The following is a 24533-nucleotide window of genomic DNA, read 5'->3' as shown; positions in this document are numbered from 1 at the left end:
AAAATAATACAAAGCCAACACCATATTTATGGTATGTGGTTAGCGGAATCAGACCTAGAACTCTTCATCAGAACAGTCTATGCTTCTTCAAGAATACTGATAGCAAAAAAGAAAGAGATGGATGTAGTTGCATTTCCATGATCGCTGGGCCAGCAACTGCAGAGTATTCTGATGCCAAATATCCCAAAGGTGCTTTTTCAAAAGGCAGCTGGACTTCCTTTGTTTTTTTCCTTGAAGATGTTTCATTTCTCATCCAAGAAGATTCTTCAGTTCTGAACTGACGTGAAACATCTTCAAGGAAAAACAAAGAAAGTCCAGTTGCCTTTTGAAAAAGTACCTTTGGATACTTGACTTGGATGACTGAGAATCTCCATAGACATCTGATGCCAAATGTTTGCCCATCACATTCTTGGATACATCTGTCAAAGGGGCTCCATCGATTGCTATTAAGGCTATTTTAATCCCTAAGACAGTTTCAAATTTGATGCTATCAACAGAAGATTGGGAACCTTCATTCAATTTTTTTCAAGCTTAAATGTTCTCAAAATGCTACATTAAAAAAACCACCACAGGCAGTATATCACACTTGACTGAATTTTAAAAATAGCAAATAGTAATCCCACTAAGTAATTTACCTCTGGGATGTTTATGTAGTGGAGAAATATAAACCTTGGCATGTTCAGCTGGAGTACTTTTTTTAAAAGTGGAAAAAAAACCCTACAACCAAAATTTCCAGACCTGACTTTTATGCTGCAAAAACCATGAATGATAAAAAGTGACTTGCCATCAATGATAGCCATTGTACGATGTACCATTTCCTACTGGTAAAGTAAAAGGGCTTTTCACAAAAGATACAATAAATGCCAGTGACGGATTCTCTTACCGTTGAACCACGATCGCCTGGTTTCCCAGCTGGACCAGCAACTCCAGGCACTCCTGGGGCACCCTGTGAACAAATGGATTAAAAAGATATACAGAAAAGGAAAATAATAGTCTTGAGGAATTGTATTTATGTATTTGTTCAATGTATATATCTGAAATGAAACATATACTCAGAAATTTAGCTAATACTGGGAGCAAATTGAGCAAATTTCTGTCTGACCACTTTCCTTAAATAATGGAGACAGGTAAATGTAATAAATCAAGCAAAATTAATGTACCGTAGATGTTAACTGCCTGACCCACCTGGGGTCATCTGGATAAGGCAGTTACATTTACATTCATTTTACTTGATTTTCTTACATCTACAATTTATACTGTTTGCATGGTGATGCCATTATGCAAATTATGCCAATTTCCTCAATACCATATTTATATTTAATGGAGGAGAAACTGACGTGCCCTTTTCCCAAGTAGTCCATTAGAATGAGGCGTCACTTATATTATTAAAGATTTAATCTTGGTCTTTTTCTAGCAATAAAAATGTGATCTAAAAAAAAGAGCAACCAGGTTTTCGTGGGGAAAAAAACCCAATCAGCTTAAAATCATTAAGGCTTATCTTTTGACAATGTAACTTGTTAAAAATTTGATATTTATAGGAAGATGACAGAAGCACAAAGGGAAAATGAGATTGTACATTTTATTAAATAATGTAGCAAGATGTAGATGTATTATGCAGTCAACAGAATTGGATCAAGTAAATTGGACCTGCAATTAATACAGCAATGTAGACAGCACATCTTTGGAGCTCCAAAAACTCAATTTTGCTTCTTTTCCTACTTCCAGCAGTTCAGCAGTTGATATCACTGCATGTAGTGCTCACTTTGCTGTCCTGTAGTCCCCTTTTCTTAAGGCTTTTCTTTAATATACCTTTATACTGCAAATCTTCACATCCTTCTAACCCAGTGTTTCTCAAGTTTTAAGATGTATTGACTTCAATTCGCAGAATTCCCCAGTCAAGTAAAAAAGATAAGGGATTAGAAAATTGTTTGAATAAAGATTTGAAGGAAAAAAGAGAACAAGATGAAATATATTGTTAATAATTAAAAAGACAAGGGATCGGGGTTGCCTGGACTCCACAATGAAAAACATTAAATTGAAAATGAATACAGCAATAGAGATGAAGGAAAGAATTGGAAGGAAGGAGGAAGGAGACATAGGGATGGAAGAGTAGGGAGGAAGGAAGGGAAGGGAAATCAGAGTAGGAGAGAGGGGAAGACAGGGGGGAAGAGAGGAGGAAAAGGAGAAGGGAAGGGGAAGTAGAGAAGAGAAGAAGAAGAAGGTGGGGAAAGAAAGTTGGAAGGAGAAGAGGGAGAGGGTAGGTTTGAGGAGAAAGATTGCTGTACAATAAAAAAGATGAAGTGGAAGAAAGGCAGCTTTGAACAAACAAATATAAATATATTAAGATAAAGAATGAATTGTTAAAGAATATATGTACAAATAGTAAAGTTAGAATTTAGGGATAAATGAAGAAGGTGTTTATGTATGCAAGTATAGAAATACTGAGGTATGTTTAAAAAAAAAAGGAAAAGGGAGGAAGACAATATTGGCAAAAATTGTAACTGAGTAAAATGTATTTGAATTTGACTAATTGTATAAGATAAGAAACGACCAACACTGTTCAAAAAAAAAAGAAAGATGTGGGTGAAGGTGGGAGAGGAGAAAAAAAACCCAATAAAAATTGTTTTTTTAAAAAAAGTTTTAAAATGTGTCAGCATGCTGGCTGAGGAATTCTGGGAGTCTAAGTCCACATATCTTTAAGCAGCTAAGCTTGAGAAACACTGTTCTAACCAATGACTGGAGCCATTTTTGCTATATTAAGCATCCACACTCAGAGCACTGAATTAATATGCCAGCTGTAATTTAATTTGCTTTGATACCATGTGTTCCTGCAAATGATGACAGTACCGTCTGACACAAAACAGATACAACTCCCAGATACAGTACCATCCATCATAGTTCCACTATTACATTATCATTCCAACCATGAAGCCAACACTAACCGCTGGTCCTGGGGGACCTCTTGGTCCTGATGGGCCATCTTTTCCTGTAAAACCCTGTTTGGAGAACAATGGCACATTAGGAATTAGGGTTTGTTTGGTTTTTTGCTTTTAGGGACAATATAATTATGTAGAAAAGTTTTTGGGCCAACCACCCCGTAAAAAGTATCAAAAACATTCAAAACCACAATGTCTAAACATTCCCCGTTATAAGGGACCAGTAACTATAGCTACAATAACTACGTACCAAGGATGTTAGAAAACTTAGTATTTATGCTGAATACTAGTTAGAAAACTTTAATGCTGTCATAAATTATCTGTTTCTCCACTGTAGATGAAGAACAAAGAATTATGTTAGGCTTATTGCTTATTTTCCTCTTATCCAAAGCCTTTGCTTCTGTATGTTTAGTTGCTGAATGCAATCCCTCCCTGATTTCTACCACAGCTTGTACAAAGCCTATCATTTCTTCATCATTCCATCAATTATTAACTTTCTTCAAACTTGGTGTCTTCTATATGTGTTGGACTACAATGTCCATCGGTCCCATTCAAACCAAATAAATCTGATCTAAAGAAAAAGTAACCTGAAAGATTGTATATTTAAAACCGATTTGCTTCACCCTTTCAAGGTTCAAGGAAACTGACAAAATGAAGACAGGTAGAATTATAAATGTTCTAATGTTGTTCAAAGCCTTTGTAGAGTTTCCACTCTCCAGGATAAACTACTTACTCTGTCACCTGGGGGTCCCATTGCGCCAGGAGGGCCACTTAGGCCTGGTGATCCCTAGATGAGAAAGAAAACATTAATTAGACAGGGTTTTGAAATGATGCAACACAATTTTAACATATATTGCCACTTTAATTTAATCTACAGTTCATTGTACTGTACTAGATTCTTTGGATCAGGGTGGATAAAAATCAATGATTTTTTTAAAAAAATCAAAAAAATCGGATTTTTTTATTTAAATCGGATTTTTTTGATTTTTATTGAATTTATTTTAATAAAAAACTTTTGGGGTAAAAATCCATCGTAAGATAGTTTTCTATTTAAGATACATAAATAATTTAGTTTATTCAGCATGAAATGGAACTTAGTTATGTAGCATGAGGCTGTATATTCTGCAACGCTGGGACTATCGGTGAGTCAACAGTGGGTCAAAGGAGTAGCAGAGATTACAGTTGCTCTTTAAAAATTATGATTTAAATCGAGTTGATTTAAATCAAGTCTTTTTACTAGTGATTTAAATCATGATTTAAATCAACTCGATTTAAATCAAATCCACCCTGCTTTGGATGCAGTGATACTGATTTTGACCCCATGCAAAAGAAATGGAGCAAAACAAGTAGACTTTGATTTATAATTTAGGCAGGCTGTATAGAATTCCATTTTACCTACACTCTAGTTGTTTAGTTATTTGTATTGTTAATTTTTTAAAAAGGTAAATATATCTTTATTTACAAATCTGTTACAAATCTTATTCAGAACTCATTCTTAAGTAATAGCTACAGGTAGTCCTTGACACACAATCACAATTGGGGGTCAGAATTTCCGCTGCTATAAGCAAAGTGGTGGGTAAGTGAGAGTGTCTTTTGGAAGAATGGAAAATAAATAGCAAAGAAACTTACTGATCGCCCTGGAAGTCCAGGTTCTCCAGGGTTACCCTTTGGCCCTTGACGTCCCTAGAATTAAAAAAGAACAAGCTTTGTTTATTCCCTAAAGAATGAAATTGTGGGTCTAATTAACAGATATGCTATCTTTAAGCCTCAAAACCCATTAGAGAAAACAAGAGTTCATTTGTGCCTGTAGTGTGGCTTTTCTTTCATTCACACCATGAAAACTAGGCATGATAGTTTATTACACAACATTTCCACCCAATAAAACGTTAAAGAAATACCTAACCTTCTAAGATTTCCCTGAAAAGGCAGAGGATATTCTAAGCAAAGAAGCAGATCAAATGCAAACTCAAATAAACACCACAACATGTCTCTATGTTTATGCAGAGTCTACAAATCCTGCAGTGTTTAGAAATCTGTTTGGTGCATCAATACACCTTAGCATACATCTGAATGTACAGGGAAAAAGTATGTCAAACTACTATCAGAAAGCATTTATTACATTAGACTTTATCTCTTATCCTGGCCAAACAGCATTCTTACTTACAGGATCTCCAGGAATGGAAAGCCCATTTATTCCTTGTGGACCTGGTGGCCCTTGAGGGCCTGGAGGGCCTGAATCTCCACGAGCACCTGGGGGCCCCTAAAAATAGCAAAAGAAAAAAAAAACTATCAATTTTTCAAAAAAGCTACATGAGGATGGAGTCGAGTCTTTGGTGATAACAAGTGACTAAACAATTGCTTTCTCTAACATAATTGCTTTCAGAAATGTTGGGTTGCACTCCCCATCGTCCCCAGCTATGGTGATATATCTTTCATTCTGTAAAGGGTATATACAAAGCTATGTACTTTCCAAGATTTCCTTATGGATAAAGGCAATATAGACATTTTTAAATATATGAGCATAAAAGCTAAATAGATGTTTATGGGAATGGCATTATTTGGAAGTGTTAGGAACCCAATTCAATGATTGTAGATAAATGAAATTTCTTGTATTTTTTTTTAGAGAATTTCCCTACACTTGGATTGCTTGGGGTTGCTTACATGAACTAGTACCACACAAAAGGAAAAACAAAAACTGGCAAAACTGACATCCTTACTTTTTAAACTAACTCATATGCACAAAGTTTCTCCAATGCAAATGCCAGTAACAATAAAATTATAGCGGGTAAAAAATAAAGTAAAGTGACATTTAGTGTGCTTTCAATAGGATGCTGTAACTAATTATACTTCTCAGATGTTATAAATGTCTCCAATTCCTTATATAAACACATATAGAAATGTTATATTGCTAAGGGTAGTGGCAGGCAATCCGCTCCTGCTAGAAAAGTATGTGATAGTCATGGCTAAGAAGTCTTTGCACACTTTCAGACTGTGTGCCAATTTGTACCTATTCCTGGATCGGAAGGCTCTGCTCACTGTGACCCATGCCCTCATGATCTCTTATTTAGACTAATGCAACATGCTCTACATGGAGCTGTCCTTGAGTAGCATTCAGAAGCTTCAGCTGGAACAGAATGCAGCTGCATTGGTTGTAAATGGCGCTGGCTCTCCTGCATATATGTAACCCCACTGCTTTGGGAGCTGCATTGGTTGCCAGTATGTTTCTGGGTGCAAGTCAAGTGCTGGTTGTCACCTTTAAAGACTTCAAAGATTGGAACCATGGCTATCTCAGTTACTATCTTCCTCTAGTTGTTTCTACCTGTCCAATTCAGGTGGACATTCTCCAGGTCCTGTCAGCCAATGAATGTTGGCTGGCAGGGACCAGACAAAGTGCCTTCTCTGCTGCAGCTCCTGTTCTCTGACATTCCCCCCTCCCCCTAGAGATTGGAATGGACCCAACCCTTCTAGCCATTTGGAAGGCCTTGAAGTTCTGACTAAGTGTCCAGGCCCAGGGTCCCAAAGCTATGAAGAGCCCCATTTCCTGGTTATGTTGACACTAATCGATTATAATATATTTTGGCTTCTATATGTATTTCTGTTTTGCATTGCATTTTAACTATTTTGATAGTTTTCAAGATTGTGCGTTGCTAAGGGTTACTGATTTGAGATGGGCAGTTATACAAATTGAATACGTAAATACTCACAGCAGGTCCACTTACACCTCTTTCACCTCTTGCACCACTGGAACCTCTAGCTCCCTAAAATCCAGAAAAAACAAACACATGGAAGACAAAGAGATAAAGACCGTTACGTTTAAATTTTATATAGAACATCTCATCTTCTTACAATTTTCTAAAGGACCTCGTATTATTCATTCTGAAACGTACAGCATATTCCAGCATATTTCCAAAGAGACTGCCCACCTTTAAAATAAAAACAATCTCTATGGGCTACAACAGTGGTGGGTTGTCCCCAGTTCGGACCGGTTTGCAAGAACCGGTAGTAAAACCGGCGGGAGGCCCCGCCCACTGATCCAGACGTCATCATAGGTGATCTGCACATGTGCAGAAGAGCGTGCGGGCAAAGCGAGCGAGTGTGTTTGGGCGCGATGCGAACCAGTAGTAAAGGTAAGTAGAACCCACCCCTGGGCTACAAGCTGCATATTTTATTTCCTCAGGATGGTAGAGGTGATAAAACGAGGAAGGCTAAAATGATTAACTGCTAAATATTTCTTATTAATCACTAATACATTACAATATGTGAGATAATTTTCTCTGAACAGCATGCCTCTTTCCTCTCATTTATACTTCCCTTAGAAGTGGCATTCATATTGATCTGTGTCAATCATATTTAATCAGTTTCATCCCTTTCGTGGAGTTAGAAGCTAGGAAATGTTTCCTTTATAAGTCTCCCTGCTCATTTCACTGGCTTCCATCATTACCTGAACAATTCATTCCCAAACTTGAGCTAAGGGTATGTGGTGGATGTGATTAGGTTTTCCACCTTTTTGTTACAGAAGTGCACTGTTGTTAAACAGCCCAAGACGTGTAACTGTATCAGTGGGAGAGATTCTTGGAAATGAGTACACAAATCATGGTTGCTGACTGCTGTTACTGTGCCAAAGCTAGAACTGAAGTCAACTACTTGCCACTACAAAAGATGATACAGGCAGTCCTCAAGTTATGACTGTAATGGAGCCTGCCCATTATGATGCTCAGTCATAATTTTACAATCTTTTTTGGCGATTGTAGAATGATCATGGCAGTTGTAAACTGAATATGGTGATTGTTAAGCAAATGCCATGGTTGTTAACCGGACCATTGTTCACTATGGCACAGATTTGCCAAAAACAGGTGAGTACTGATTTTTGATAAAACCATTGTAAAAAGTAGACACGGGACCATAGACATAAACATGGCCCTTATTGTTGAAGTGCAGTCAAGAGATTGCAGAGAACTTTGGATCAAAGTTGTAAATCCCGTTTTGGGTCTGTCCAACCTTCATGTCTAGTCATAAATCAAGTTATGTGTTCTGGTCTTCGACTGAGACTAACCCAGACTCAGTGAAGCTTTCAGAAGTTAAACATTAGGCTTATCCATATGGTTTATAATCCCAATATATTGGTTTTTTACTTACAGCGGGTCCTGGAGGTCCTGGAGCCCCCACACTGGTTTGAACACATGTACAAGCATTTGGCAATGATGGGCATTTTGCTTCATCCCTCTGAAATTTAAAGCAAAACATGAACAGTTTTAAAATTGTCTTTTCCTGACAGAGAAGACAACTGTAATCTTACAGGTGGATAATTTACTGTATACTATAACTATATCTGATATTGAAGTCTAATTATATCTGATATCAAGGTCTAATAAAATAATAAAATTCAGCATCAACATAATTGTTTCCAAGAGGTATTTTAATTTGGGATATGATTAATGAGAGAGAGAGGGAGGGAAGGGAGGGGGGAGAGAGGGAAGGGGAGAAGCCACAATAGTCTTAATGTTTACACCTACTGCATAAAAGTAAAAAGTGATTGCTCTGCTGGGGTAACACATACTTTGCATATGTGTACAGCACCCTGTACTTTCTTCACATATTCTACAAAATATATTCTAAGGCTGAATTCTATTCACTCTGATATCAATTAACACTTTTAATTTAGATTCAATTTTCATTCAATATAAAAATAACTAAATATTATTTTAATGCAGCTTCTATTTTACACTCAACATATTAAATATTGACTTACACAATACTATACGATGCTGATATATAATTATGAGTTGAAGTGGCAGCTTTCCTATGATCTGGTGCTAATATAAATTAAATTCAAACCGTATCCTGAGAGCTGTCACTGCTTCCATTCTATTTCTTTAGATTTAAAACAGTAGGATATAAAGCAAAATCATGGTATCATTAACTAACATAAATTGGTTTCAGCAGAAAATGGTGTAGGCGGAAGTCTAAAACACTCCAGAAATTTACTATTTCAGTGGAAATCTACTGAAACACAGTGGTTAAAAATCAATGAATTATTCCAATAAGATTATATACTTATTTTTCTCTTCTCCGTGAAGAATTTCCTTAAGTTATCTTCTGCTTGCTTGTTTTCCCCAACTCATCTCCCTTCATTGATTTATTCTCCCTCTCCTTCAAAACGAACATGGTCCAGTTGCATATTGACACAAATGCTGCTGGCTGATTTTTGCCTAATATTCTATATTAACAGTAGCTACAATCGGGTGTTTCACTATTCCTTATCCTAGATTCCACCTCAAAGTCCACAAGAGATTTATTTTTTAAAAAAAAAATAGTAAGTCCAATTTGTGATGAAGGGTGAGGCAATATTAGCTATATTTAATATTTTTAAAAAATAATTCAATCCTAGATTCTGAAAACAGGATGGAATGTGACAAGGCAGCTAAACTGCTTTTTCTACAATGGGCTGTTTGGACTGCACTATTTAGAATATGCTCTGGTAAAGTTACATTCCTGCATTCAGTATGATTCAGAATCCCATAGATAATTTATTATTCCCAAAAGAGATTTTTAAGGCCGTTATCCCACACTGTTCTCTTGGAGGCTCATATCAAGAGCTCAGGCTCTTGCTACGAGGTATTAAATCTGTCTAAACATTTCCTATATATTTACCTTAGAAGGAATGTCGCAGCATCTATCTCTGCTGGTCCAAACCGCATTGCACACAATGTCAAAGCTCTGTATGTCAAACTACAAAGCAGAAATGGAAGGGTATTTAAAGTTATATTTGAATTAATCTTCAAGTACAAAATCATGCAATTTAAACAAAATAAAACATTGTCTTTCTTTCCAGTGCCAGCGAAGTATCATTCCTGTTACCACATCAATGACATTAACACAGGAAACTAAGAAAATGGTCATGAAGTAGTTTATTTCGTGACTCTGTGATATTTCACATGGTTCCTATAAAACCAGATTAATTGTAATCAAATGCACAAATAGCTTTGGGGAAAGAGGAGAGGAGATGCTTCCTAGAAAACTATAGGACATGAGAGGCCAGAGTCCTGCAATCATTTAACAGCTAAAAAAAAAAATAAAAAAAAAAATAGAAAGGGCCTACCCTAATGGTTCTAGCACTTAAAACTAGTAGGCAGGAAGATGTACCTTCAGATTTGCAAGATTCTGTAAATGTAGCCTTACAATAAAGTAGATTTAGCTCACATAATTGTGTTTCCAGTCTGGTTTATCTGGGAAGACTGACATTAATGCATAACCGACCTTCAACTTTAAGAACTCTGCCACTTATATAAAATAATAAACAGCCCTTCCCATGTTCCCTCCTAGACACAAATTTTTTTTCTTGCCCATTCACTTTTTCAAACTTGCTCATATGTATACAATCTGTCTATCTTACTCCAAAGCCAATTCCCCTGAGAATTCTGCAGCTATTATCAAAAGGAGAATTTCAAAAGCTTTCCTTTTCATCCCACTTTAAGGCAGTAGGGAAAAACCATTTCCAAAGTAGCTAAGAACCACAAAGTACTTTTTACTGTTTGTTATATATTATCACTGATTTTCTGTTGTGGGAGGGATAGCTGTGTATAGAACAAGAGAGACATAGCAAATTCATTATTGTGGAGGTGTTACATGTCAGACTTCCCAACCTTACTTATGCCTTCCAAATATATTAAGGCTACAGTATTCAGAATTCCCAAGAAGCATGGCCACTGACTGATATGTTTATCATTAGCAATGTAAGTTACTTAAAATAATAAACATATTGTTCCCAGCCAAAGACTTTGTGACTCTTATGACTGAGTCATGCAACTGACTCAGAGGTTGATGCTACTAAAAGAGAAGTTCTGTTTCTATTCTAAGCCACATATTGTGGGAATACTTCGAAGAATATGAGGGAACTTTGATGGAAGCCAACAGTCTGCATAAATCTATACACTCTATTTGAACTCAAGACAACTGAGAAGTTTTCTATCAAATTTTTAGAGCTGCAGCTTTTGAACAATATGGAACTCTGAAACTCAAAACAGTCATTCATGCATTTATTTAAAACGTTTGTATCCTGCTTTAATTGGCTTTAAGCAGCAGACAAAATAGAGAAAAACAAATATATCAGAATTATAATTATATTTAGGTAACGTAATAATAACAATCATAATAATCAGTATCATAACAGACTAATTTCCAACTCAGGTATATGTTTACTCACTCTTTGCTCCTCTTAGCTAAAAACCTGGTTTTAAAAAAGAATATTGGGGATGGAGGAGTGAGTAGAGGATAAGAGCCATGGTGGTGCAGTGGTTAAAATGCAGTACTGCAGGGCTAACTCACTGCTCACTCCAGGAGTTCAATTCTGAGCGGCTCAAGGTTGACTCAGCATTCTATCCTTCCGAGGTTGGTAAAATAAGAATCCAGATTGTTGTGGACTCTGTAAACCGCTTAGAGAGGGCTGTACAGCACTGTGAAGCGGTATATAAGTCTAAGTGCTATTGCTATCTTGAATATCAGGAGCCAGGCTGCAGATCTTATTTTGGGTGGCGAGACATTCCGTAACAGGAGAGCTCTGGCAGTGAATTCTCACTTCTATATTTGTTCCCACTTCACCCAACATGGGTTGGGGATCATGAATGATGGTTTGAAAAGCCACTGAAAAATCCTACAAAAAGAGATTCACTCCCTTATCTAAGCGACGAGTGTGGTTTCTATCCCATATAATCAACCTGAACTCTGTCTGAAAAAGATCAAGATAATCCATATTTTCTACAGTCTCTTAGCTGGCAGCTACCCACTTTTAACAACTTTCTCTAAAAACAGAGGTTTGGAGACTGGTGACAGCCAGAATAGTTGGGTTAGTTAGCCAGTCCTTCAAGCAGGGGATGTACCAGTACCCATTTCCAGGACATCAACAGTGGTCAAGTTGCAATGGCTGCCAGACATTTATGTGAAATGATGGGAGAGAAGGGGACAAATCTTTTTAATCAGAGATCACATCAGTTTTTGATCAGGAAGTGCTGTAAGTATGGACCTTGGCAAGTTGTGTGTGAGGAGGAGATTCTGAACAAAAGAGCGAGAAGAAACTTCATCTCCTCTCCTAATAGGCTTACTGGACTTGGATGAGACCATTGCTGTGATAAAGATACGTTGTGATATCTTTAATAAAGATTTTAAAATTTAATTTAGAAAAGTTTACTACTTACGGATGCTGTTTTCTTATCACTTTTCTGTAATTTACCAAGGATTTCATAGCCATCAGTTGTGATATTTCCAGCTTCCTTAATAGGCTTTTCCATAATTTCAACACAGTCAACATAAATTTTAGCACTTGTGGATGTTATAACAAGATGAACCTAGAGAAAAAATATCGAGGAGAAGCGGAACAAAAACCCTGTTAATTCTTCATGTTGTTAGAAGTAAACTTTTTAATCCAAAACATAGTTAACTGTATACAGAAATTCTCCAAATTTTGAAAGCAAAGAGGCACAAATACACAAGTTTTCTGTATCTATGTGTAAAAGTGTCCTTTTTAATTAAAGTGGCAGCTCCATCCATGCACTCTATTGAAATATATTCCAGACAATAAAGAAGCAGTGACTTGACAATCTTTGTCTGCACTCAGCTTTGGAATAGGTTTGGATGAAGGGTGTGATAATCTATACAACATATGTTATGAACGAATGCCACTAAGGACTATATAAATACAATACTAATGATAAAGACATAAAGACTATAGGAAATTTTTTGTTGTCACAGCTGTTGCCTGTTCCAAAAGTTTATTTTTCCATAACCAGTAAAGTTTGCAAGAATAATCCTTCCAAAATTCTCTCCTATTCATAGAAACTGAGCGGCAGAAATGAAATGGAGTGGAAATGACATTTTCCATTTTTTTAAATAACACTAGACTAAAAATGTAAAATGATATTTTTACACATTTTGGAAAAACCTTTCCTACTATTAAATACCATCATTCTGTCAGACATCCCTTTCCAAATGTACAGTGAAAAAATTGGCTATGATTATATAGAGTATATATTAGTATGAATGAAAATATCAAAATTATTCCCACTATATTTTTGCAAGCTTTGTAACCACAACTGTCTTCATACTATATATTGATACATTTTGGAACTGAGGAGTATCTGGTAGAGGCCTTGTTAGGGTAAAAAATATTCTTTCCTTGGAAGTTATATAGAACAAATAATGTACACTGAAGGTGGCATTTAATTTCATTGTACGAGGTGCAATGATAATAAAGTAAACTGAACACAAATGCTATGAGACCCACCAAATACTGAGTAATACTTTCGAATTATAACTCCACAAGAAATGGAAAATCACTTCGAATTGATGTTCAGTTTCCAAACAGAAGTTCAAGAAATATCTCTTTCCAATTCATTAAAAACTCATCAAGTGTCATTTTACCATTTTCATATCCAAATCTAATTCGTACATCTTTTTTAGTTTATTTATAATCATACAGCTTTAAATTCAAGGTATACATTACTTGTTATAATACTAGATCTGGATCAGCAGGAAAGCACATAACTAAATTTTAAAAAATATTTGTGGAACAAAAAAAAATTAGTGATTTTTAGATAAAACAATTCAATATGTATTTAGTCAGAAATAACTTTAATTATGATTAACGGGGCTCACTCAGTAAGTATGACCAAAATCACAACCAATTATATCATGCGTTAAAATACTATAAGTATTTTAATTTGTCCTAACTATTGTGATTGTTTGTGTCTTGTGTGTCTAGTGCGTTTGTATCTGTTGTCACTGCTGTATAGATTATAATATCTCTTTAAACTCTGTTTATTATGGTATAATAAAATATTAATAGCATCTTTTGCTATAGGCTAATGAATAACTGCTGAACAACTTCAACCTGAACTGAACAGAGTAGCTGAAGTGAAGATTGGTTTTTTATCTTAAGGTTTGCTAAACACACACACACACACACACACACACACACACACGGAATAGCATATAACTGGAGCTTCTTTGAATGGGTTTGTAGACTAGTTGTTATCCTGTAAAAATACTGCCATCAAATAGTAAATAGAAGAAAATAAATGGCTGGGTATAAAAATTATGATAGGGACTGGATAAAGTTTTCTAGTGGTAATGCTGACTCCTAAGCACGAACCACAAACACTTTCATTTGCTCTGTAACAACAAACAATAACAACAAAACCAGGATGGATCCATTGCTGCGGATCTGCAAATCTCATCAGATCGGGAACTCAATTCATTTCATTTATTCTCTAAGATTTAAAAAAGTATATACTTAACATAGTAGACAGGTGAGAATAGCTGTGGGACAGAGCTGATTTGGCAGGCATGAAAATAGCATCTAGACTAAAAATAGTCTCCTATCATTTCCCCTCCCCCCCTTTTCCTTTTGAAAGAATAAGACAAAAAGTGTCAAGACACTTTAAAACTTCCCTTTTACTCAATTATTATCTGGTTTCCAAGGTTAATCAGCTCCTTCTTTTACTAGTCGTCCATTTAAAAAATGGCAAGGATGACTTCGCAGAAAACTCTTGCCATGTTTATTTGGCCCATTAACGGCAAATCAACAAACATAAAACATCTGTTTCTATAAGAATTCCTTGACAAGATGTTAACTAGGCCAACATTTTCCCCAAGATTTTCATTGTAGCCAAAACTCAAAATAGTATGCCAAAGCAAATGTTTCGCAAAGAGCCAAGTTAGCTATTTTTCAGTGAATGGAAATGCAATGCACTGAATTAACACCACATTACACTCTGGCAAGATATTCCGGCAGAATTCACTCATCTGTAGAATTGTGATAAACAAATCCTTAGAGACCATCTACGGTTCTCTGCTTCTGCCACTCTGCTTCAAACAGAGCTGTCCTCCTGGTGCACAATACTCTTTCTCCCATAACAACTTTCACATTTATTTCTTTTCAGAGATAGTTCTGTACTTGCCTTCCAAAAATAGAAATAATGCATATGTATAAGCTCCGTGTGTACACGGGACTGGAATGATCACACTCACATATGGATAAAAACCTGCTTATCATTGACCATCGTATGTATATTAGTATGTATGTATATTTTAGTTTTTGCTACATATTGTTCAATGGTTCAATCGGAGAAATACATAAATGGTTAAACAACAGATTAAGACAATGTGCTGAATTGTGCTAATAATAATCAGAATATATGAAATCTGAGATAAGGATGCTGATCTGTGTAGTTTAAAGGAGCTCTGAAAGCTTTCTCTTATTTTCAAACATGCTCGGAGATTAACTATCCAATCCCATATATAAGGAAAGCCAATATTTATTGACTTACTGGTAAGCAAATGTATATTGTTGCATTCACCATCTAGGCATGCTATTTTTGAGTGTAGATTGTCCTCAGTTACCAACTGCTACCAGGACTGGAAACTCTGTTGCTAAGTCACACAATCATAAAATGAAACATCTATGACTGTGTCAACTTATAATGGTAGTCCTGGCTGCAATCATTAAGCAAATAACCCATTGTAATTAAGTGCAATGTTACATGACCGCAAGTTGTGACTTTCTGCCAGCTTCCTCATTAACTTTGCTTGTTGAAAGCCAGCCGTGAAGGTGATAAATGATGACCACGTGATTGTGGGCTGCTGCGACTATTGTAAATGCATGCCAGCTGCCAAGGACCTGAATTGTGATCATGTGACTACATGGACATTGCAACAGCCATAATATAGAGGACCAGTTGCAGATTTCCTTTTTCAATGCCACTGTAACTTCAAAGAAGTCCCTGAATGAGTGGTTGATAAACAAGGACTAGTTAATATACCCTTTAAATATAATGGGATTTGTTTCAGAGTAAACTTGAGCACTGCATAAGATATTTCAGTATGCATTCAAACCAATTAATTGAAAATATTATTTGCTTTAAAATTATCTATAAATCATTTTTATCGCTCTATATCTATTGACTACCAGAGTGGTTTTATTTGCTTTCAAAATGACTTTCTTATTCATAATAATCTACAGAAGATTACCTTGTGGAAACTTCCATAAAAGAGTTTCTTTATTTCATCACCTTCAAATGTTACAGTCTGAATTTCTCCTCTTGTGTCCTTGTTAAAGAATGATAGCACTTTGCTGGAAGCTAGACAAAAACACATTATGATAAAGATATGGATAGCACATTACAGGACTATCTAACAATGTTTCAGATAAATTCCAAAAAATGATTCAGATCACAAGATACAGAAATGTAGCACCTGTCTCTAATTTTTAAAGCAGCTGCACCTTTTCATGGCAGCTCAAAGCAGCTCCTTAATCTATCCACACCCATTTCCAAACCTGATTCATAAGACTATTCATAAGACTCATTCATAAGACTATTCAGGGAGATTCCCTTTCACCAATTCCTTAATTAGGATTGCTATATAAATAACTTAATAGAAATACTGTTAGAATGGCTGTTAAAACAAACATTATGGAACTTGTTAGTAACACAAGATTATTAGTATTCATTTTATGATATTAAAAGACTAACAAGGTTAAAATTAAGTTTTTTAAAAAGAAAATTCTAAGTCGTTGAATCACTTAATAATTTTGGGTATTATATTCCCTACAAATATGTCAGAATGTAAGTCATTCAGTTATTCTGGTAATCCAAAATGTTGCTTTGAAATGAAACAAGGAATTGAGATACTTAGTGCAACATGAAGTTTTTATGACTGCAACATGAGAGAACATGAAAGGAAATGTCTTGCAATTTTCAACCTGCCAATTATTGAGTCAGAGCCTGCATGCCATGTGAAAGAATCATGATTTATGGCAACCTGAAGGAAGCTTCTCCAATATAAATATGAAAGTGGAACTTCCTAGTATATTTATTCTTTTTAACATATAGGTAGAATAGCATCAACTAAAGCAATACTTTGGATCTACCAATACATTCACAAATGCTATCAAACCTTACTGCTACTGCTGACAGGCTACACAAAGGCAAGCCTGAAATAATACTCAGATAAACAAAAGTTTTTTCTTCCCCAATTTTGCAAAAAATTATTTAGAGTTCAGGTAAGGTTACTGGGAGTTCTTTCTCTAAATTAATTTGTTGCTTCCTAATTCTCTAAAAAGGTGCACTTTTTAAGTTCAGATCAAAGCGCTGGCTGAATTGTTCCATATAATTAAATAACTGTGGCTTGGTAACTCACAACCCCACCTAAACATTATACGACTTGGATATCGATGGCAAATCAGCTGCAATCTGCCTAACAATATTCTGTTCAACTGATTTCTGATACTGAATAAACTATGTCAGACTAAAATTTTACTACTTTACTTTGTAGAAATATTTTGAAATATTCAAAAAGTAAAACATCATCTGTCCATTCTATTCATACATTTGGTCCATAGTTCATAGGGAGAGAGGGCTTACGGTCAAGAACAACTCCAACTTCTGGTTTGTAATTTTGGTCTGTTATCTGCCAAATTGCAAATGGTTCATTAGAGGTTTCCGAGAGAAGACGGAATAAAAATATTATTGTGTAAGCCTTTGATAATCCATCTGGATGAATATCCCTATTAAAGAAAGCAGAAACATACCTCTCACTAAAAAATACATGATTAGAACAGTGAAATGGGCGACATAAATTTAATAAATAAATAACATTTAGTCTTAGTCATGGTTAATAAGATTGTGTGAATGTGTGTTGTTTAATAAACAGCACTCAAGATTCCCATTTCATCACTCATCTCCCTAAAAGAATATCTGAAGACTCAAAAACAGTTCATCTTTATATATAAATAATTAAACTTCTTCTCCTGCAAAAGACAGAAAGTCTAATTTAAATCCTCCATATTATTCAGTGCATTTAGAAGTCAGGTCTTCCTTCAAACCCACTGAAAATTATTGTGAAAATATACTAGAATTATATTTAAAGCTTAAATTTCATCAAGCTGAAATCTGGTGAAATTTTCTTCTGCAATGGGAGAGGGTGTGGGAAGGACAGCAGTGATCATAGTATCAACAAAAGATTATTAAATAAGATTTTTCATTTTAAGATTAAGGATAAACTGTATGAGAACAATTGTGCATCAAGGATGACAGCAAGAAAAATATCTGGGGGAAGAGACCAGCAGCACTGGGAATGCAATTAAAAGAGAAATATAGTAAGACAGAAGAAATAAACACTTTTATAGAACTGCCCAAACGCAGTTTTATTTAGACTGACAATGGTTCTTCTCAGATCTCCAAAGATTAGTCTCTGAGATCTTCTTTAATGCAAATGGTATTATTGAAAAGGCTTTGGGGGTGTTTGCCTAGACCAGGGGTGTCAAACTGGTGGCCCACGGGCCAGATGTGTCATGTGCAGGCCACGCCCACCCCAGCTCCACAAATGGGGAAAATGTCACATGACAGCAACGTGATGCCGTGAGTTTGACAGCCATGGCCTAGACCAGGGGTGGCAATTGTGGCTCTTTTACAACCTGTGGACTTCAACTCCCAAGCTGTCTCAGGAATTCTGGGAGTTGAAGTCCACAGGTTGTAAAAGAGCCACAATTGCCCACCCCTGGCCTAGACTATGAATGGGGAATTTAAGTAAATCAGACACTAACATTAGAATTCATCTCTGCAGGTAATCACAGCCATCATTGTACTAGGGATGAGAAGCAGAAAGACTTGCAGATGTCCCCTTCAGATCTTGAGTGGAAAAATACACTCAATCATACACCCTCTATAAGGGCTATAACCAAAACCTGCCTTAAAGCTTCAGTTATCCCATAACAGAGCTGTAAAGTCACGAATGCGATTGGCTTACTTCTTTATAAGAAACCAATTCTTTTAACAGCTTTTTCCAATTAATTTCTGGACATTAAGTTTTAGTGTTGGCCATTAAAGCTTCAAGGGTGCTGGCTGGAGAATTCTGGGAGTTGAAGTCCACATATCTTAAAGTTGCCAAGATTGAGAAACACTGACATAAAGGGATATTTCCTTCCTATGCATATGCCAAAACAAACAGATAATCTTCAAAGCCTTTATTCAGAATGCTGCGCAAATGCTTAGGCCGGCGGCTATAAGAAAGAGGGCCTTCTCAGTTGCAGTTCATCATGAAATGCCATCTTGAAGAAGGTTTAAATAATAATAATTATTATTATTATTATTATTATTATTATTATTATTATTATTATTATTATTATTATTATTATTATTATTATTTATTGAATTTATATACCGCCCTACTCCCGAAGGACTCAGGGCGGTGAACAGCCAAAAGATAAAATACATATAATACAAACATTAAAAAACCATTTAAAATACAATTAAATAATTTGGTCCAGAAAACAAATTTAAAACACCCCAATTTATAAGACAAATTTAAAATTTAAAAAACAGTTTAAAAGAAAAGTTAGGCCAGGTCAGCCTGCTGGAATAGGAATGTTTTGAGGGCACAGCGGAAAGCGCGCAGATCCGGGATCCTCCATATCTCCGGGGGGAGCTCGTTCCAGATGGCGGGTGTCCCCACAGAGAAGGCTCTCCCCCTGGGGGCTGCCAGTCGACATTGTTTGACCGACGGCACCCTGAGAAGCCCCTCTCTATGGGAGCGTACTGGTCGGTGAGAGGCTACTGGTGGCAGAAGGCGGTCTCATAAATGCCCCGGTCCTAAGCCATGGAGCGCTCTAAAGGTGGTAACCAAAATCTTGAAGCACACCTGGAAGACCATCGGGAACCAGGGCAGCTCGCGCAGGAAGGGGGTCACATGGGAGCGCTACGTCGCTGCCATAACCACCGGCGCGGCCGCATTCTGGACCAGCTGGAGCCTCTGGGTGATCCTCAAGGGGAGCCTCATGTAGAGAGCATTGCAGTAGTCCAGGCGGGAAGTGACAAGGGCATGAGTGACCATATTTAACGAGTCCCGATCCAGAAAGGGACACAACTGGCAAATCAGGCGAACCTGATAAAAAGCCCTCCCGGCCACAGCCATCAAGTGCTCTCTAAAGACAGCTGTGAGTCCAGGAGGATACTCAAGTTGCGAGCCCTCTCCGTGGGGGCCAATGACTCGCCCCCAATAGTCAGCGATGGCACCAACTGACTATATCGGGATGTCGGAAACCACAGCCACTCGGTCTTGGATGGATTGAGCCTGAGTCTGTTTCTCCCCATCCAGATCCGTACAGCCTCCAGGCACCGGGACATCACTTCAACTTTTCGATGGTATCAAAAGCCGCTGAGATGTCTAATAGGACCAGGACAGAGGAGCAACCCCTGTCCCGAGCACTCCAGAGATCATCAACCAATGCGACCAATGCCATTTCCATGCTGTACCCAGGCCTGAAGCCCGACTGGAACAGATCCAGATAAGCCGATTCATCCAGGTACTGAGGGAGCTGTCGCGCTATCACACTCTCAACAACCTTCGCAACAAAGCGAAGGTTGGAGACTGGACGGTAATTAGCCAACACTACCGGGTCCAGGGAAGGCTTCTTGAGGAGAGGTCTCACCACTGCCTCTTTCAAGGCGGCGGGGAAGACACCCTCACTCAAAGAAGCATTTATAATCCCCTGGAGCCAGCCTCATGTAACCTCCCGAGAGGCCAGCACCAACCAGGAGGGACACGGGTCCAATAAACATGTGGCTGTGTTCAGTCTGCTCAGTATCCTGTCCACGTCTTCGGGGGTCACAGAATCAAACTCTTCCCAGATAATATTCTCAAGACCTGCCTCCATCATCCCCCCTGAATCTACCCCGTCAGAGTCCAGGTGTTCCCGAATCTGAGCAATTTTATCATACAGATACTGTACAAAGTCCTCGGCTCTACCCTCCAAAGTCCTCTCCTCTACCCTAAAAAATAATTTTAATGCATTGCATAGAGTAACTATTTTATGTATATTTCCTATACTGATTTTTTTACTTCATCCTGCTTATGAGAGATTCCAAAAGGGTGTATACATACACACTTTCTGTCTTTGTATGTATCTTGTAGTCTGTGTTTTTATTTCTCACTGTTGTTAGCAAGGATTCAGCATTCAGCACTATCAATTCTATGTCCAGTATAACCACCATCTAGTCAATTCTGCAATTAGAAAAGACTTGAAGAAAAAAAAGGTAATATACTCACACAGTGGGCTGGCTAATAAAAGCATTTTTATGAAGCCTGTATGATACATAGCTCGGGAAAGATCCTGACTGCAAGGAAACTCCAGGTACTGAAGCAAAATATTTTTCTGTTAAATTGTAAGCTTCCAGCATTTTGAAGCCTATATGTCAGAATAAAGAGAAAACAGAAAAAACAATTATGGGATTTAGAAACTGTGTGAAGTAACACATTACTAAACTGGAATATTCATGGGTTATTTCTTACCAGGCGAAGTGTATCCATCTAAGTACATGAGAGGACAAGCTGGAAAAAAAAAAGAAACAGATACCGCATGAATGAGCACTGACATTGTTACTAGAAGCACACAGCTGCCTGCAAATAAATGTCCTCCATAGATGCAGAACTAAAAATACCACCAATCTTAGCTTTCTTCAATATGGTCATTTATTTATTTACTTAATATACGGCATATTATACCTGGACCAGCAGTTAACATTTCACCTAGATTAGTAAAACACAATAAAAATGTTTAAAAGATCTATGTTCCAATACCAATCTCTAGGTCATCTAACTGACCGATCCCCTGGTCCGTGGCCTGTTAGAAAGTGGGTCGTGCAAGCAGCAGGTGAAGCTTCATCTGCACACGTGCGGGATCTAGGCTGAGCTCAAAACCATCCCCCCCCCCGATCCATAGATAAATTGTCTCCCACGAAACTGGTCCCTGGTGCCAGAAAGGTTGGGTACTGCTGATCTAATCATTGAAGTGCAGCATTGTTTATATTAAAAAAAAATCAGATACTGGACCAGTATTTAGCATTTAGCAATAGCACTTAGACTTATATACCGCTTTTCAGTGCTTTACAGCCCTTTCTAAATGGTTTACAGAGTCATCCTATTGCCCCCAACAATCTGGGTCCTCATTTTACCGACCTCGGAAGGATGGAAGGCTGAGTCAACCTTGAGCCTGGTGAGACTTGAACTGCCAAATTGCAGTCAGTCGGCAGTCAGCAGAAGGAGCCTGCAGTACTTCACTCCAACCACTGCACCATCGCACCACCTCTTAGATATAACCTCAGTTTACAGCCGGTCACGATGTGATTTACAGTTGGACCCTGCAGTCACACTGAGGAAAGGATACTATGCCCCATTTATACAGAGAGTCCCAGCAGACCCCATGTGAGGTGCAAATCCTATTCAAAATTATCCATTGCTAGCATGAAAGTTCAAAGCCTGGCACCTGTTTTGTGGGGTTATTTGTATGTCTTCCTATGCCTGGGCATTCAGCGACCCATTTGCCTTTCCATTGGGAATCGATGTTACAAGATGTTGGGGAGATGTGCAAATGCAAGTGCAAGTGGGGGTTTCCTGGATTTAAGTCTTCCATCTGATAGATGAGGAAGGTCAGCATGCACTGATTTTTATGTATTCTCTCACTAGTACATTTTGCCTTCATAAAGCTGGCGGTGCTATATGGCTTAGAATAGGAAGCCAGCAAGTTGGAGTGATTTTAATACATCCTCTTATAATCCTCATGGTGTCATTGACTCTGGCGTCTAACTTACTAGTCTGGCAGCTGTTAAGCCATACAGGGGAACAGCATTCTGCTGTGGAGTTGACCAACCTTATTGCCGATGACCTGAGGGAGGCAGCTAAAGCTCTGCATTTGATTCCACATAATTTCTGGAGTACGTTGTTCCTAGGTTTGATTTTTGCTGCCATATTTTCTACATTTAGGAGAGAGTCTGGTCCAATGTTACTCCAAGATACTTTGGATGGGTATCATAGGGAAGTAAGTAACTGTTTAAGTAGACCTTTCTGGCTTCATATGCTAGTTTGTTGTTAAGGTAGAAGCACATAGTTACTTTTTTGCTGGTGCTAGGAGCAAGCCTTCAGTCAGTGAAGAGTTTTCCAAGATTTTGAGATCTTTTGGACAGAAGGCTGTCTGCTATCTCCATGTATTTTTATTTTGTACTGCTATGGCCAAATGATCAGTGTATCCAAATTTGCATCCCCTTGTTGCCGGCATATCTGATATGTGGAAATTGAATAGTGGAGGTGCCATTACCGAGCCTTGTGGGAGGCCATTTTTTAATCTTAACTTACTTATATTGTCCCCCATTATTATCTGAAAGGACCTATCACTCAGCATGTAATTAGTCCACAGAGATTTTTGCGAGGAATAATATGGCACCATTTGTGTGTATGCCGCAGTTAGGTCTACAAACACAGCCATGGTTTTGAGGCCTCACCAGAATCCTGCTTCAATATAGCCTATTAAGCTTAGTACCTGATAAGCCTTCAATATGGTAACTCTACAATATGAGTTTTGTAGCCAAGACTGTTTTCAAGGCACCAAGATAAGGAATTACTACTTGGAAGTTTTCAAAGAGAAGTTAAGTTTATATATTTAACAATTGTTTTTTACCAGGGTCACACATCAATCTGTTTCTATTTCCATTTTCATCACCATCTGCAATGATCTATGTGTGTATTTATCTATTCTGACAGATTCCTCAATACAGATTATGACTAAGTTTCTCCTCCAGAGACAAGCAATGAAGAAATTCAGAAAAATGTTTGAGAAAGAGATAGAACGTCCTGGTTCAACTCAATGTTCTGCTCTCTGTTTTAACTCAAAATATGTCATTAGACAAGCCATTCCATCTCAGCTAAGAGCTCCAAGATAAGGACAGCATGGAATGTTAATATGGGCTAAGAGCTATGTGCTCCTGTTAATGCTCATTTTAGGAAAAAAGCAAGCTGACTTCTAAAGAGTCAGAATTTTAGTCCATCAACCTCCCAACGTTCACTAATGATCATTAGTGATTTTCCAAGGTTTTCTATTAGCATTGTTCCAAGCTCAATTTGAATATGCAAAGGCTATGCTTGGAAATTCCTGTATGCAAAGCACGTTTTCCACTACTGATTCTTCCTTTCTGATTATATAACAGCAAGGAAAAATATATTTTCCTTAACAAATTACTAGATATGTTTTCATTGTATTTTACACTGTATTAAATGTGTTAACCTATCCTGAAAAAAAAGAGATTATTTTACTCACTTGAGGTAGCTGTCTCACAAACGAATGTGATAAGGTTATCTTCAATCTTTTCAAAAGCATCAAAGTCGTCAACTATAAAGACATGACGTTCACTTGGCTGACTTGCAATTTTGGCTAGTTCATGGTAATCAACATCAGCTACACCAATAACAAATACACTGAAACCTGCAAAGACAATAACAATGGTTGAAATAATATGGACCTGGGAAGTTTCTCCAAGTTCTTCTAGGAAAAAAAATAATGCTCAGTGACCCATCCTATTAAGGCAACAACCTGATACTGCCCAGGTACATGGAGATTACAGCTCTCAGGGAAATCTTAGGGAGGAAGTCAAAGTTGCATTATCAATACTGAGAGCCAGACTGGTGTAGTGGTGGAGTTGCTGATGTAGAAACCAGGAAAATATGAATTCTAGTCCCACTTTGGCACAAAAGCCAGTTGGGTTGTTTTGGGCCTACCAC

At 37.4% G+C, this 24533-nt stretch overlaps 1 protein-coding gene across 1 annotated transcript in view; it reads right to left on the bottom strand.

Moving 5' to 3' along the window:
• The window catches only part of COL12A1 (collagen type XII alpha 1 chain), a 121094-nt gene that overhangs the window by 13885 nt on the left and 82676 nt on the right, over positions 1-24533 (bottom strand). Inside the window, exons 46-59 of the mRNA XM_070932902.1 lie at positions 24073-24237; positions 21276-21314; positions 21033-21171; positions 17351-17493; positions 15957-16066; positions 12128-12277; positions 9588-9665; positions 8073-8159; positions 6641-6694; positions 5101-5196; positions 4566-4619; positions 3670-3723; positions 2943-2996; positions 884-946 (exon numbers count right to left, since the gene is read on the bottom strand). Coding sequence (XP_070789003.1) covers positions 884-946; positions 2943-2996; positions 3670-3723; positions 4566-4619; positions 5101-5196; positions 6641-6694; positions 8073-8159; positions 9588-9665; positions 12128-12277; positions 15957-16066; positions 17351-17493; positions 21033-21171; positions 21276-21314; positions 24073-24237 — 1286 coding nt within the window. The remainder of the gene's footprint in view (positions 1-883; positions 947-2942; positions 2997-3669; positions 3724-4565; positions 4620-5100; positions 5197-6640; positions 6695-8072; positions 8160-9587; positions 9666-12127; positions 12278-15956; positions 16067-17350; positions 17494-21032; positions 21172-21275; positions 21315-24072; positions 24238-24533) is intronic.

The sequence above is a fragment of the Pituophis catenifer genome, unplaced genomic scaffold (assembly GCF_029215685.1).
Source record: "Pituophis catenifer annectens isolate HBS135680 unplaced genomic scaffold, rPitCat1.0.hap2 SCAF_1, whole genome shotgun sequence".
In the NCBI taxonomy this organism is placed as follows: domain Eukaryota; kingdom Metazoa; phylum Chordata; class Lepidosauria; order Squamata; family Colubridae; genus Pituophis; species Pituophis catenifer.
Note: the sequence above shows the minus strand (reverse complement) of the source record. Positions and strands in the feature narration are given on the sequence as shown.